The sequence below is a fragment of the Botryllus schlosseri genome, chromosome 13 (assembly GCF_051294905.1).
Source record: "Botryllus schlosseri isolate E-star chromosome 13, Bs_hap1, whole genome shotgun sequence".
NCBI classification, from domain to species: Eukaryota; Metazoa; Chordata; class Ascidiacea; order Stolidobranchia; family Styelidae; genus Botryllus; species Botryllus schlosseri.
Window position 1 is genome coordinate 4,106,217 of NC_137248.1, and position 16,895 is coordinate 4,123,111.

Genomic DNA, 16,895 nt, shown 5'->3' on the forward strand with positions numbered 1-16,895 from the left:
TACAGCCCGCGGGCCACATCCGGCCCGCGAAGGGATTTTGACCTGCCCGCTGAGAGTTTCTACCATGAAAGCGAAATTGTTTTCCGAAAGTATTGACAAATTTTATGCCTCACAGAATAAATCCAAGTTTGCCAACCTGGAAAAGATGGACATGAAACTACTTGCTCTGTTCGGGTCTACATACAGTTTCGGACCAGGAACATTTACGAGACGAGGCTGCGTTCCAAAATAACTCATGTTCGCGTTCAGTCTTTACTAAGGGTTTCTACATACGACGTGTAGCCAGAGTTCAAAGAACTTGATGACAGCTTTGACCGACCACAGATGTCTGATTGACTTCGACAACTATTATTAAATATTGTTTTTGGTCACTATGCTTCAAACTCAAAGTTTGCATTACGATTGATTCCTTGTATAGGTGGCTAAATACGCGAATAATGTAGGCCTATGCATTCTGTAATCCGGCCCGCCTAATACTTCATTTCCCCATATCTGGCCCCCCGACCAGAGAAGTTGCCCGCCCCAGATATATTGGAATTACTTTTAGAACATATGTAAAATCACATCAAATGGTATTATGTTTTTAATGTGTCCTGTTCGACGCGCTAATTTCTATCCTTAACCTGATGCAGTGATGGGAGCGATGAGATCGGTCCGTTCACTGAAATTCCCTGCACGACCACGGAACTCACAACTCTTGGATTTATTTCGGCGTAAACGACACATATAAACATATAAAACATATAGCATGACATGATATCAGTCGTACTTTAACAGTACATTGTATCGTATTGTGTACTGCAAAATTATGGTATGTGGGCTCCCAATACTGAAGTTATACGCATATACATACATATACAGTATACACACATACATATGAATAGTAAGACAAGACCTGTCACCAGAATAGGTGATGCATAAATTGTAACAACGCGATATTTCCTAATTCACGACGAGGCTTATATGTCCGCTTAATAATATTGACACTCTCAGCACCCCGAGAAAAAATTACGCATCATCGATGAAAAAGCGGGATTTCAGCGCCGGCCATTACCGCTACACGACACAGCAATAATTCTGCCAAATTTCAGTAGCGTAGGGGCATGCTGCCGCCCAAGACTTTCGCTTAAAATGCCGTCCGAATTTGGAAATAGTTGCCATCTTTTCAATTATATTTACTGGAAATCTTGTTGTGTTGACTGAAAAACGGCCATCACTTCGCCTGGACTACAGCATTAGCCACTTTTTTCAGTACTTCGGTAGTGTTGACTGAGAAGTAGGGTCATCACTTCACATCATGCCGCCCACTGCCTCCCTTGACCGCAGAGCCATAAGCGCCAAGCGGCTGCTACGCCACTGTGCCAACCTGCGACTTCGCGAAGTGTGTTACCAAATAAAATCTTGGGCGAAAATGACTTCCGCATGTAGACCGAAACCATCTATGTATATTGTATAGATATTGCCAATTGTCGATTGTCCGTAGGCGCGGAATAGTCATGTACCTGCTGTCTGAGTTTACCAACTCTTTCAGCTCTGCCAGTAAATATTATCACGTAGACTGAGTGAGGATGAAAAATCAATAGCATTTTATGCAATTATCAATATTATAGCAAAATTCCATCCCGAATATGATTTATTTCGCGCTTCGTGTATAGGCATCAGTGTTGGGATCAAGTCACTACCTCCGAGTCACGAATCATTGCACATTTTGACTCGAGTCAAGTCAAGTCACTCGAATTTTGGAGTTGACTCGAGTCAAGTCGAGTCAAGTCAAGTCACGAGGCAAGTCAGAATTTAAGTCAAGTTGCCTTTTCGAAATATGAGGCATGCTTACGTCATTGCATGGACCTATGAACGAATATAGAGCTAAATATAAACACAAGAAGGCGCTTCAATGCTCACATATACGTAGAGATGCTTAACTATGTAAGTATTTGTATGGCCTCGGATTATAGTTACCAGCCAGAATAGAGAATAGAGAAATGAATTGATAAGATGCAATACATTGTCCATTTACAAATTGATATGATACAATTCCAGCCTGCGCCGATGGTTGAAGACTACATAAACTATATTGGAGTTCAATTTCAATAAAACAAGAGGTTTGATTAAGTTGAGAACAGAGAACAGAAATAGACCTTTTGCTACTAAATTACTTTACTATACTAGTTTACGACAACGTAAGCTGTAAGCTTCGAACACTTCGTTTGCGATCAATTTATTTGTAAGAGAACAATGGAGGCTCAGTAAAACGCACGATCATTGAATGATTGGTCGCTTTCATGGGTTACACCAGCTTTTCGCGTGCAATCTGAACATATGCAAGATACAATTTTTATCGACATCGATTGCTTGATGACTCGAAATTGACTCGTGAATAATACTCCGAGTCACGAGTCAATCCACATTTTTGATACGTCGAGTCAAGTCAAGTCATTTTAGCAAAGTGACTCGAGTCAAGTTAAGTCATACGAAAAAGGTGACTCGAGTCATCCCAACACTGATAGGCATATGTAAACATAAATGTGCATGAAGTCGTAATAACACAGAAAATATTAAATGGGGATTCCATGACCCAGCCCCGTCACCAATATGTGCCGTGCATTGAATGCAACAACGAAAATAGCCTAATGTCAGATGAGCCTTATAGTTCAACGTCGCCGTTAGTGGTCATTTATCTTGACCTCATTTGTTCGACGAATCAGGTAATAGATAAGTCTACGGAGGTTAGTTATCTATAATTTGGCACTGTATTCAGCAAAATGCACGCAATTAAGTTAGGCATTCGTATAGGTTTGGTTTAATGATATTAGCTTAGATTAGATTAGTCTTTGCATTCTTATTAATTTAGAAATTAGATTGTGTCTTAGACCAGGGATTACACTATTGTCAATCATGTTGTAAATACTATCTTGCCGCTTTCCTAGCCTATGCTCCCTTTGCTGTAGTCGTCATCTGGCGTGTAGCCCTGCGTATGCGTAAGCAATACAAGAGATTCGCTGTAAACGCTTACAGTTGGATTTCACTCATTTGTCATTAAATCGCGATACGGATTTATTCCCTGGACCCTCAGGACCTTTTCAGTCGGAAATTATGCCGCATTGGAGCGACGGATATTTGAATTATATTTTACTACAGAAGACGGTTTCGCACTATACGTTTTTGCTTCCATGAATATAATTATACTTTTTGGTATATTTTTCCATAGAACTCGGAATCCAGTGTGCAATTTCTTCTTCCCGTCAATGTCGTCGACTGGTTTATAGTGGTGGGTAGAGTGGAACCACAACATCATTGTCAGTTGATTTTGATGTGGCCTATATGGACATGCACGAAATTTGAGCTGTCTTGAAGGATTGTTAGATGGAAGTATTTTTTAACATTTGTTAGAAATGTGACGGATAGTACAAGCATTGTTCAATCCACTCAAAATCGCCCGCGGGCCGGATGTTTGACGCCCCTGGTATATAACCAATGTCTATCGTGTATTATAAAGAGACTCATGTGTAATACAAAAACCTACTGTTTGATTTATCCGTACAATATATCTGGAAAAGGCAATGGTCGTCTGTTGAACTGCTAGTCAAGGACTCATTAGTCAGGACATTCGTATCAGCTAACTGTCGGATAAGTGTATTGGTAAGCCGCTATCCGTGGACCACAGGCTATCGGACACATTCAACGTTCTATAACATGCATCACTATCCATCCATCTAAAATTCGACTTCGCAAGAAAGAAGACGACAAGGCCAAGTGTATACTTGGCCGAGGTGGTCAAGGTAGTCACGAACGCTACTCAAGTAGAAGTAAAAGTAGCGACGCATAATTCAACTCACGTACGACTAGAAATGCTTTTCGAAACTGCCAAATCTGCTTCAAATAGAATTAGCTGTCTTTGTAAACTACTCAGGTAAGTAGGTAGCTTTGAATACCAGTCATAAATACGCTCTCAAAACCTTGTAACTAAAACTAACATATTCGGACGATGCAGAAAGCTGGGTTCGCGTTGCTACGCCTACATCCCATGTGATATTCAACGCAAGTCTTCCACCACATCATGTGATAGCTTTGCTCTAGGACAGTGGTTCCCAACGTGGGCGATATCACCCTCCAGTGGACGATTTTCAGAAACAAGGGGGCAAAATGCCAACGGGGCGACGGGGAGGGGGGGGCGAAAATGTTAGAACGTCCAGTAAGATATATTTAATTAACACGGCAAAAAAGTGCACTTGAAGACGGCTTTCCGATTGTGATGCGAAAAACGGTCAACTCAACGGAAAGTAGACGCAAAAACCGCTTTTCCTAGCACCTACCACCTCGGAAAAATTGCCCTTTTTAGTAAATTCATCAGCGAGCAGAGTTAGTTGAGTAAATTTCCCCTGTATATATCCTCTTCTTCGGATCCGTAAATATGGGGGCGAAAATTCGTTTCGAGATTGACAAGGGGGCGATGAGTTGAAAAAGGTTGGGAACCACTGCTCTAGGACATTGCTTCTTAACTTGCTTTTTACCCTCTCTCAAAAATGTCATGGTATGGCGCGTTCCATCTCATTACAAGGCCCGTAGTTGATAAAACGATGAGAGATATGCATGAGTTGTATCGGATACTAAATTACCACTTTGTGGCAACTGAAAATATGGTAGATCGAATGACTCCAAACATTATGCTGTGCCCAATTTACTGTAAAAAAACTTTCATATGGACATGAAATTGCGCATCATGAACCACGGAACCGCTACATAAATGACATTGACCGATACTATCGTGCAAACATATTGGTCACTGTATACAAATCAGGACTGTGGAGCCGGCAAATTTCACCACCGAGCCCGACTCCGACTACCGAATTTTTAAACGGACCGATTCCGACTCCGTCTTTTGCACACAGAACCCCAACTCCGATTTCCACAGTACTTCAAATTTACTTCTAAAATTATATGCCACAGTGATGTTTTAATGACTTTCATATAGTGCAGTGGCGGGCAACATACGGCCCGCGACGAGATTTTGAGCGGCCCGCAGAGAGTTTCTACCCTAAAAGTGAAATTCTAATCTCAAAGCGTTGACAAATTTTATGCGTTACAGAATGAATCCAAATTTGCCAAGATGGTCATGAAGCTAATTGTGTTCTGTTCGGCTCTACAATAGATAGATTTGCTAGCAAACATTTTAGACCATGAGCATTAACAAGACATATAATTGATGTTCACGTGCAGTCATTACCAATGGCTTCTACACTACATCTGACATGCAGCCATAATTCAAAGAACTAGTTGACAACTTTGATCGGCTATACGGATGTGTGATTGACTTCTACTGGTTCAACCATAGTGTCCTCTATGGTGTGGACACAAGCAAATCTCAAGGCTCAGTGAAATTGGTGTACGTCACATTTTCCATTTGGCCAAAGGCAATTTTATGATAATTTTTGACCGGCTTGCCGAGCGCGAAATTTGATTAAACGGGTATCAATCGAAAGATACTTCGATACTGATTGCGAAAATATAAATTTTATTCTGCTGTTGATCCTGGATCCCTCCACAATCAGCGTCGAATGTTACATTGTAACGGAGTTTGGTATTGTGACGTAGTCATGCCGTCTGGGAGCAGGTGAGAAGGTAAACGTATTGGTCATTGTTGCGCAACCGACTAAGCATTCTCACTCTAACTCTCCTATGCACTGCACACTTGCTCCTGAGCTGCTCAGGCAGCATGGTTGTGTCACAATACCAAACAATGCAAAATTCAAGGCTGATTTTAGGTGGTTCCGGAACCACGAGCAGAATAAAATCTATGGTTCAACACTCAACAGCTATTAAAGTCTGTCTTTGGTATACGCTTAAACTGCAAGTTTACATTAAATACGATTTATTCGTTGCGTATAGGTGGATCAATGCGTGATTATAATGTATCAATTGTGTAATCCGGCCCGCCTGGTATTTTGTTTTCCCATATCAGGCCCGCCGACCTGAGAAGTTGCCCGCCCCTGATATAGTCGTGAAACATATGCAAACAAAGTATTCACGTTAGTATGCAAAATTGTTTCATTGTAGAACAGCTCGAAATACACGCAGTACAATTTTTATTATTATTAATAAAACCATGTTATGGTGCTTATAAAAGCGTGGTCTTTTGCACCACATGACAATAAATTCCATCAATAGTACAAGCTACATTGCAAAATCAGTACATGATATTTCAAGTTGGAAATCAAATGTCAATAATTATATACGTCGTCCCGATGCTGCTACAAAGTCGATTACATGTTATAATATATTGGTGTCCGTCAATAAGCTCTCCAAGTTGAATGGGATTCTCGTTCGCTGTGCAATTAACATGGAAGAATTTGTTTCGAAATATCCTTCTCTTTTCCATATGGTACAAGCCTTTATAGCAGAACTGGGCAAAGTGCGGCCTGTGGGCCAAATGCGGCCCGCGAAGCTATTCTGTGCGGCCCGCGAAAAGTTGCTTGGAATTCAAAACATATAACTTGCTTTTTAAATGACCAAATCCATAGGCTGTATCAACTTAACAGAAAATTCGTTTACTTTGAAGTCTGTTCATTAATATGCCACGATTACGCTGCCTACGTACCTCGAATGCGTAATCCATATTCAAAATAAAGGCAATGTGGCAAAGTATGAGTAGCAATTAAAGTTACAAGAAATCACTCTTTCCATATAGTTCAGTTTAAACCTTCTTTGTTGACATTGTCACATTACGCATTATACGGTATGTGATAGCTTTCACACTCTATTTAACGTCCACTTGTGAATGAATATAACTTTATTAGTTACATGAGCTTTGGGAGCGGGGCTATCAAGGTCTATTGGCGCAACAAAGCATTCAAATTGTTACGTGATACGTTTCCGAATCCCTAATTCGTAAAACAAGTCAATCAGTGTTCGCGATTACTAAACGACTCATCATATCTATCACCCATAAAGGTTTAACGGGCATGCCAAAAAAGAAAGCCGAATACTTAAATTCAAAGAAGGTTTAGACTTTGGACTTTCGAGGCACTAAATATTTGTATATTGGAGTCAGGGGTAAACCCGTACTTTCAGTTTTAGCCGAGCATGTCGCCGAGATTGAGGATTTTAATTGATATCGGACTTATGACAAAAATACCAAAGACTCGATCAAATGAGGACGAAGTTCAGAAAAAAAATGCAAGCTTCGCTCAACATCAAGGCTGTTAAAGCTGCACATGGCTCGGAAGGCAGCGATCTAGAAACTAAGCTCTGTACTATTGCATATACATTTAAGTGCAGTGGTTCTCGAACTGGGGGGGTGAAAGCATTAGAAGAGAGGCGCGAAGCCCAAGTTTATTGAAAAGAAATTCTCGCTTCGCGCGATTTACCCCAAGCTTACATGCATTACTGGGATAGCATGGAGGGGTGGTGCATGACTTAGAAAGCCGTAAAAGGCTATATCTGCACTTCCTTGTCCAGCGGCATATGCACATCATTCACTCATGTTATGCATATGCACAAATCGTGTGTATGTGTATCATGAGTCGGTGTATATGCCGCAAAAACATCAAGGACAAAAATAAACTACGTCCTTTCCTTTCCTTACAGTTATTGCTCTGTGTATTGTTCCACTGTGATATTTCAGAATTCACTCATCAACAGCCATAAACTTCGATGCCATCAAATTATATCCGCTGAGATTGCTAGCATCAATGTAATTTGGAAATAAAATTAAAATATGCTGGAGAATATAGCTAAAATGTTTTACTCGGCCCGCCAATGTATTTTCTACTTCTCATTTGGCCCGCGGAGGAAAATAATTGCCCACCCCTGCTTTATAGCATAGACAAGCCACGGTGATTCTAATACGCATGAATCATTCAAACATGATATATATCCATCCGATATAATTAAAATGTGGATAAAAACAATACAAGTGTAGCTCTTGTGTATGAGTCAGCAACTAATACAGGGATGTGCAAATTTTCTCACTACATACTATACTGATGGAAAGCAGCACCCACTCTCTCACTATTAATAAACGTTGGACAGAATTGTAATGTAGTGAGTAGTCTACAGCAAAGAATGTACATTCTCTGGTCTACACTACATGCACTTAGTCAAGTATTCATGAACCAGGACTATACTTTTACTCTTTCATAATTATTTGTTCGACCCAAGCGGCTGAAGTACTTACGAGAAATATTTTTTTATTTTGTCAAGTGGGAAGCAGCGTTTGGTTATATTTGCATGAATTTTACAAGTGATGTTGTCACTTACAAAACCAAACGATTTATTTACTCTTTCACAGTATCATGGCATAATTCAGAAAATTGAAACAATTTGTGATTGCATCAGCCATTTTCCGTTAGTCACGAAGATGCATCCGCCTCCATTAAGAAAATATTAACGAATCTCCAACTGCGACTCCACGACTCTGTCTCCACAGCCCTAATACAAGTACAAGTACATATATATATTACCCGCGAGGTACCACGGACATACTGGACTCTCCACGAAAACAACCTCTGAATTTATTCGTCTTGGTCTCTCTTTCTCTATATATTTCTTTCACTATTATTGGAAGAACATAATACTTCTACTTATAAGTAGGTCACAAATTATGACGAAGTAGAAGTAGTGGGAAATTAGCTTCACTTGAGTAAGTACTCTAAGTAGAGGAAAACTACTGAGGTATACTTCGCAAAAGGAGAAGTACTTCGTTACTGACCACCTCTGTTTCTTGACATTCGGAATTCACAAACGGATATGTTGTGTTACATTTTATTCGGATCACGGCATCACTGTATCACAGGAAAACGAAATCAGGAAAATTGCCGATAAGAACGATCACAATATCACGGTACTGAATCCTAACCAAATCCGTCATCTACCATCAGAGCTTCGGCAGCAATAAACATAGCCCACTTGATCTTGAAGACTTCCATCCGTCCTTACACCCCAACTCGGCAAACCATGCAGGATACCATGCGTTTTACATGTGCTCCCTGTTGAAGGATAATATTCCAACATTGATCATAATGGCTGTAATTCAAAGGACGGCGGTGTACCCGTCACGGTTAAATATATCTATTCGGTTCACCATAATATTAATTTTCTCAAGATACAATTCCGATGACGTCTAGGAACTAGAGATGTACAGGATCAGGATTTTGGATTCTAACAGGTCATGAATCCGAGTGATTTTTTGGCAACAGGATTGGATACGGATTCCAAATTTTACCGTTTTGCCGGATCCGGATCAGGACAGGATTTTTATTTTGACGAAAACCTGATCAGAATCATGTCCAACATGTTTAGATTCAGACAACGTAAAACTTATCTTCTCGGAGTTAATAAACCACATTTTTTACATTTAAAAGTCGGATATTATGTATTTTCCGCTTAGGAAATTTCAACGGCAGAATCGTCTTGAGTTGCTCATTCGTCAGATCTTGATATCATTTGGGGTTCTTGCCTAATTCATAATGTCAGAGATTTCAGAATTGATTGCTCGAAATGGCGTTGTAACCGCTGACGAAAATACCGTCACAAGGACGAAAAGTGATGTTTGGAGACAGTTCCGACACTTGGTACACAAGCAAGATGGGAACTATGCTGAGTATGTTTTGTGCTGCCAATATCATCTCGAAGTTAAATTGATTACGAGATTAGCTCGAATACTATATTAAGAGTCTTTTGAGTTGTTATGTACGTGCATTTACGTTCGGTGTCGTACAACTCTTTCTTTCTATAGGATTAGTAATTACAGCCTATCATTATTTCCTCGTGTGTCATGCTTGTATTTATACCCTGTGTTCTGTTGTCTCGTGGTCTTTCATTTAACTGCACTCTGGATCGTGTCGCTGCCGTATAGTTATTCTGCTGTTATTATACTGATTTCTTATTGCAACCTCGTCGTATTGAGTTATTGTTCAAACAAGATCAAGAACATAACAATTGGTGTCAGAAGTCGGATTCATAGTTTTTTCTGCGACGAATATATATCATGGAATCGGGTATTTTGAAAATTCTTGAGAAGCAGCATGAGATGATGGTGCAACAACAAGCGAAGCAGCAAGAGATGATGGTGCAACAACAAGCAAAGCATGACGAAGCAATGGCAAAAGTCATGACAGAAATGGCGCAATTGACGCAGAGGTTTGGTCCCGGTGCGTCAACATCTGAAGCTACCGCTCCCAAGTTCGATTCGTTCGTAAAATCAAAGGAGAAATGGGATCAATATCTGCAACGATTCAACCATCACCTTGCAATTTACGGCATATCCAACATGGAGAAGAAAAGAGCGTGTCTACTCTCATGGGTCGGACCTGAAACGTACTCGCTCCTACGTAATTTGTTTGGTGCTGCTGACGTCAGTGCACAATCCTTCGACGCGTTGACTGAGAAGTTGTCTACACACTTCAAAGACTCAATCCATGTGCAAGCTGCCAGGTACGAATTTTACAATTGCAAAATGCAGCCGGGACAATCGTACGCCGATTGGATCGCTACTCTACGCGGAATCTCCAAGGATTGCAACTTCATATGCTCAAGAGATGGCTGTGATCAGAGCTACGTTGATGAGCTAATGCGCGATCTCATCATTAAAGAAACGCCGCACGCGGATGTGAGACGGCATTGTCTAACACAAACCAATCCATCCCTCGACGACGTTCTCAAAGTAGCCGCAACATACGTGAGAACGCTGGAAACTGATAGGGTTATCCAGGGCGAGAGTAACGGTAAAGATACTTCCATCGTCAACAAAATGACTGGAAGCTATCAGAACGGGAAAAAACCTTCCAAATCCATTCAAGGCAACTTCCCAGAAAGACTGAAATCCTGCAGCCGCTGTTTCATCGATCACCAGAGAAAAGACTGTTAATATCGACATTCAGTATGCCAGAAATGTGGTCGTAAAGGTCATATCAAACCTGTGTGCATGTCTACCAAACCTAGTATCACGCAACAGGTCACATCCGTCAATTTCTGCTCAGTGCCACTCATCTCCTTCGACATCGATCAACTATATCGACGCGTAGGAAGCCAGCTCTGGATCAACTCCAGCATCAACGGCATTCCGTTGCCGACACAGTGGGACACTGGTGCACCCTCCGCCATGGTGGGATTGACTGGGTACAAAACTTTGGGCTCTCCGAAACTATCAGCATACCATTGCTCTTTCGTAGCGTATGGCGACAAGCCACTGAAAGTGAAAAGGTATTTGCACTGTAACCGTGCAGGTGGGTTCGGAAGTTCGAGTTGGCTTAAAATTGGTAGTTCTCGACGAACACCGTGGGCAAAACATTTTTGGTCTCGATTGGAGCGAAGTATTTGCCATGTATACAAATCTAAGTATAGACTTGCTGTTGGAGTAATCAGAATCAGTATTCCCGCATCAAGAGCATCCAGTGAAAGGGTGTTCAGTTTGTGTGGGAATACTATTGATAAAAATCGACCCTTTCTCTCAGCTGATGGCTTAGATGCTTTATTTGTGTTGTAAAGTGCTGGTGAGGATGTATTCAAGTGAGGTCAGACTGATTGCATCATCATTTCTTTTTTTCAGTCTGTATCTTAACGATTACCATATTGCAGCTCTTGAATACAATTGAAGTTATAGATTGTCTGTTTGCAGTATGTAAACTACTATCATTTTGTAAGTTCATCCTGCCTTCAGCTTTTGGTCATGTTTTCTTTTTCAGAAATCAAATATATGGTAATATAATATTTGAAAACAGGATTATTTTTGGACTCGGATAATGAAATATGTGATTGCAACAGGATCAGGATTGGATCAGGATTATGATATCATGAAACAGGATTGGATCAGGATCCTAAAAAACATGATCCGTACATATCTACTAGGAACGGATGAGGAGCAGCGCAAACCGCAAGCGCCTTGACCATTGTTGCGCAATGCGGATGCGATTGAGCATTCACACTCTCACTCTCATGTGCACTTGCTCCTGAGCTGCGCAGACGGCATTGTTGCGTCGCAATACCAAACTCTGTCACAATGCAACATTCGAGGCAGATTTTGAGGGGTGTCAGGACCACGAGCAGATTAAAATTTCTATTTTAACAATCAGTACCGGGCAGCTTTTGATTGATACCAATTTTATTATTTTCGCGCTCGGCAAGACGTCAAATTACCTTTGCCCAAATGGAAAGTGTGACGTAAATAAATCGTAGTAGGGCGTGAGAATTGCTTGTGTCCACACCAGAGTTGGATCAATTACAATAATTCAGTTCAATTACAATTACAATTACAATTACTCCCTTGCATGTTTCAATTACATTACAATTACAATTGCTGATAAGCATGTAATTTATGCGGTAGAGAGGTGTTCTTTGACAATCATAGCGACGTAATTAGCAACAATCTCAAGCTATTCGTGTTTAATTCGTGATACGTAGAATACACTTTAATTAAAAAAAACTCGAACGTATTCCAACTATTCCTAATCATGAGTACTGAAAACTACAAACACAGAAAAATGTTTAAAGCTACTGTTAACAACAAAAAGTTTGAGCGACTAGCAGCGAATAGGCTACAGGAAAGTCAATGAAATTTAATCAAACGATTAGGCTACTCAGAGCTGAGTGAGGATAACGAAATGTGATTGGTAAGGCGTCAGCGTCAAGGATGATACCGATAAGGTGTGTTAAATTAAAATAAATGCAAAAGGAAATAACCTCCTGATAACTACGAATTACATTTTGGTTCGCATTTACACTTTCACTTGCTCGGAAACTGTTAGATTGCATTTGATGAACATTAGGGTGCGAAAATTTCTGGCCCTAGTAAATTTGGCCAGGATAGGAGGTAAGATTGGGATAACATCTCTACAAATGCGTGATCAAGTTTGATGAAGCCTTGGTTGGAAACCTGAATTTCTTTTTGCAATTGTTGCAGCAAGCCTCGGTACTGGTCAGAGATTTAAAAAAACTGTGACCGTGGTGTAGGAAATGGTTCAGCACAGGTTTCAGAAGAGTTTAATGCTGTTCATCCAGTTTTGAAATATTAAGATTTAGTTTAGCCCACTGGTTCTCTAACTTTTTAGACACGCCTCGTCCCCTTTATGACAGTGAAATATTTAGTTCCCCTTATCGTCATATCACACAATGAAACCAGAATGGTAGCAATCCTTACATATAGTTTGATGGTATGGAAGGTTATGACTCTTGATGAGAGAATTCTCCAATATGAAATTCGGACTATACACAGAGCAACAATAACTCTGAAATGGAGGTGAATCGCCCCAAAGCGCGGAAAAAATTTCAGTTTACCGGAATTTCGCGCCCCTTCAGATGCTTTCACGCCGCCCAAGGCGGCACGACCCCCAGTTTGTGAACCACGGCTTAGCCTATATTGTAATTCACAAAGTTTTCTGTTGCTATACTGATGTATGGGAAATAGTTTAGCATGGCTGAATTATCTAGTTATAACGCGGCACGCATGGAGCACCAATGTAAATAGGCTAATTCTTACAGGTGGTGACTGTGTACTAGTGCGGAGCGGATCGACAAATTCCCTGGTGAATATTTCCGACCCGGTTTGCCAATTATCTGGTCCGGCTCCGGCCGTATCAGGAGAAAGGACTGATCCGGCTCCGGCCAAAAATGAAAAAATCCTGCCGGAAATCTGGCCTAACACAGTACGGTGATTCGGTGAATTTAAAAATTGGGCTCTTTTCTTCGCACTGGCTTGGCGGTTACTTGCGTGTTGTTGGTTGGTAGTTATTTAGTTACAAACGTCATGCTTATCCATAAAGATTCTGGCTCCGATCCGGTCCGGCCAAAATTAAAAAATTCCGGCCGGATATCCAATCCGGCTCCGGCTCATGCTCCGCACTACTACTGTGTACTGAGGCCTTGCGGCCCTTCGTCGTCATCCTGGTCCGTACAGGATTTTCACTGGTGTGACGAATAAATGATTGATTATTTTATGTTGTGATTGTCAGGTTTGCATATTAATATGTAATTGAAATTGCAATTGAGCAAAATCTTTATCAAATTACGATTACAATTACAATTACACAAAAAAGAAATGCTTCAATTACAATTACATCAAAAAATGTAATTAATTACATTCAGCTCAATTACAAATTACAATTCATCCAACTCTGGTCCACACCATTGTAGAACACTATGTCCACACCATTTTAGGACACTATGGTGTGACGAAAGACGACATTCGGATTCCGAACGCAGCGCATGTCCTGCCGACATCAAAATCATTTCACCTGCGGCATTTCCTATCTGGATCCACTCGTTATGCCGATCTCTCACAGCGATCCATTTGTTGCCCGTGACCAATCCCAGTACCGGTTGGCTAGTTTTGCATACGTCTGACGAATAACATAGTTTTCGGCCCTGCAGCTCGCAATGTTGCGCAGACATATCGTAAGTAGCTGCTTTCCCGATATACTGATATCTTATCTCTGTAAAGGTTTTTATTTTTATTTTTTCACGAGAGTTATATCATTTGTTACACACGATGAGCTTTGCAACTACTAGAAGCCTGTGTTCCAGGGTTCAATTCTCATCGGCGGCTGTCAACCTAAAGCCAGTGCCGTGATCAAGTCTTGCAGTTTGTGTCGGGTTGCGACAGAAAGGGTATCCGACGGGAAACCGCATTGAAATTAAAATGTGGATCACTGATTCACTGCGACAATCAATATACGGAAAAATCGTATGCCACAGAATAATTGGTCAATTATTTCGTCTCTTCACTCTACATACTCACGTGGTGCAACTCTTTCCGTTGCCGCGCTGACTTTGCAGCAGTAAACATATCCCTTGTGTGGAGCGGATCCACTCGATACTCCCCAGGGTGGTAGTTGTGACCATTTTGGCGGCCGATGCATAACACACGGGGTAACTAACGTGAATACAGAAGAATACACAAGATTGCGATACAATGCAAAGATATAGGAAGTAGTGTAAACGACTTGGAGTATAGTCTTTAGTCTCAGCTCTCATCGCTCTCAGGAAAAGTGATGAAAATGAAGTATCGTGTGGTCGGTATAGATATAGGCGAAGGTGCTATATCGGATTTTTATACTGCAAATCTTGAGCGTCCTCCATTATTCACTCAATAAGCGCGTGGCTGACGGGAGATTCACATTTTTAATAACAAATGACAAGATACGATTGATGTCCGCTTCAAGTAGTAAGCCTCACATATAAAAATAAGACATAATGAACAGGAAATTCAGGTTTAATAAATTATGTTTCAATTAACGTAGCAGTCTTATTCCCGAAATCTACAATTTCTACATAATACGGATATTACGATTAGTGAGGAGTCTCTGTTATAGATATCGCTGGGCAACAGTAGGGATGGTGTGAACCTCTGAAAGGTTCAGGTTCGTGTGAACGCGAACCTTTTTGAAAGGTTCTGTGTGAACACGAACGTGAACCTCGTGACGTCAGGTGACGTCATATTGCTAATTCCAGCCCTATCTTCCAATGAAATGATAGCCTATACCAGGGGTGGGCAAACTACGGCCCGCGGGCCGCATGCGGCCCGCAACACCGTTCTGTGCGGCCCGCGAGAGTCTGAAAAAACGTTTTAAAAATATTGATAAAATGCGTAATAAAAATCAAATTAATGCAGGGACTTGATTAACTATTTCTTAGTATATTTCACTCTGATAATTCTCATACAGTGTTTCTCAAACTGGTGGGCGTGCCCCCTTGGGGGCGTGAAATCATCTAAAAAGGAGCGCGAAGCTGTGTCCAACGGTAAAAATTTTTCGCGCTCCGCGCGGTTTACATCCGATTCGTAGTTATTGCTCTGTATTTAATCTGAATGACATATTAAAAAATCTCTCATCCACAGTCGCAACCTGCCCTGCCATCAAACACACCGTTAGGTTTGCTAGCATCCTGGTTGCGTTTTGTGATATGACGATAAGGGGGATCGAAATATTTCACGATCATAAGGGGGGGGGGGGGGGAGTAAATAGTTTGAGAACCACTGATCTAAGGTAAATACTTAATATCACAGCGGGATAGCTGCAACGAGAATGACATAATTTAGATTACGGGTGGGATTTCAGATTGGCCACTCAAATTTTAATTATTTCAGTATTGTGCTCATAAAAAAACGATTCGGGCGTGTCTAAGGTAGATTCGTCGTCTGTATGCGTAGAATTGGGGTATTTATATTTTATCTACACATATAGTAGAAGCGTGTTTGAAGATAACATGGTTATGATGCTGTCAGCATGGTGTGTCCTGGAACTTCACCAAAAGTGGAATTATTAAATCTATGAGCAGATCGCTGCTCACAGATTTAAATTTCAATCCTGTTCTAAGAATCTGGCCAACCGACTTTCATCTCTATAGTTCTGAAAAATTGGTTATTGAGGTCCGCCAGCCTATGAAATCTCGCCACTATATGTTTCTGACGTGTGTACGATATCATCAAAGCAATGTTTGGCTTGTTTTAAATAAGCACATATATTATCTCCATGTCCTCACTATATAATCAATTAAAAATTAATATTGCGTTTTGGTTTATATTTCCAATTTTATATAGTGCGGCCCGCGAACGGATTGAGATGTTGAATGCGGCCCGCGAGCTCAAAAGTTTGCCCACCCCTGGCCTATACTAATGTAGACGATACCTAGCAACGACTCGGGCCACATAATGCCACAATGCCGAAGTACATATTGGCGTTTAAACGTCGCTAAATGTATCAATTGAGGCAATCAAAGGATATAATACTCCCATAAAATCAATATCTTTCGTCGCTTTGCCAACAATTTCGACGAGAACTTATCAGGAAATATAAGCTTACGCCTTAACGTTCTAGGCCAGACCGGACGATGTATTAAGCGTCTGAGTATTGCTTCATTGATATTGAGCAGAGTGTAAAACGGGTTTATACTTGCTACAGATAATA

General features: G+C 40.9%; 3 protein-coding genes across 4 annotated transcripts in view; 1 reads left to right on the forward strand and 2 right to left on the reverse strand.

Moving 5' to 3' along the window:
* LOC145454728 (tryptophan 2,3-dioxygenase-like) overlaps positions 1-16,895 on the reverse strand; it is a 328,104-nt gene that overhangs the window by 296,837 nt on the left and 14,372 nt on the right. The gene's annotated exons all lie outside the window — the stretch shown is intronic.
* Positions 1-16,895, forward strand: part of LOC145454726 (DENN domain-containing protein 11-like) — a 134,115-nt gene that overhangs the window by 72,230 nt on the left and 44,990 nt on the right. The window lies entirely within an intron of this gene.
* Positions 8,745-16,895, reverse strand: part of LOC145454729 (uncharacterized) — a 70,627-nt gene continuing 62,476 nt past the window's right edge. For both annotated transcript variants that reach the window (XM_080332722.1, XM_080332720.1), the window contains exons 4-6: positions 14,729-14,863; positions 14,226-14,423; positions 8,745-8,984 (exon numbers count right to left, since the gene is read on the reverse strand). In XM_080332722.1, coding sequence (XP_080188848.1) covers positions 8,863-8,984; positions 14,226-14,423; positions 14,729-14,863 — 455 coding nt within the window. In that variant the 3' untranslated portion in view covers positions 8,745-8,862. The remainder of the gene's footprint in view (positions 8,985-14,225; positions 14,424-14,728; positions 14,864-16,895) is intronic.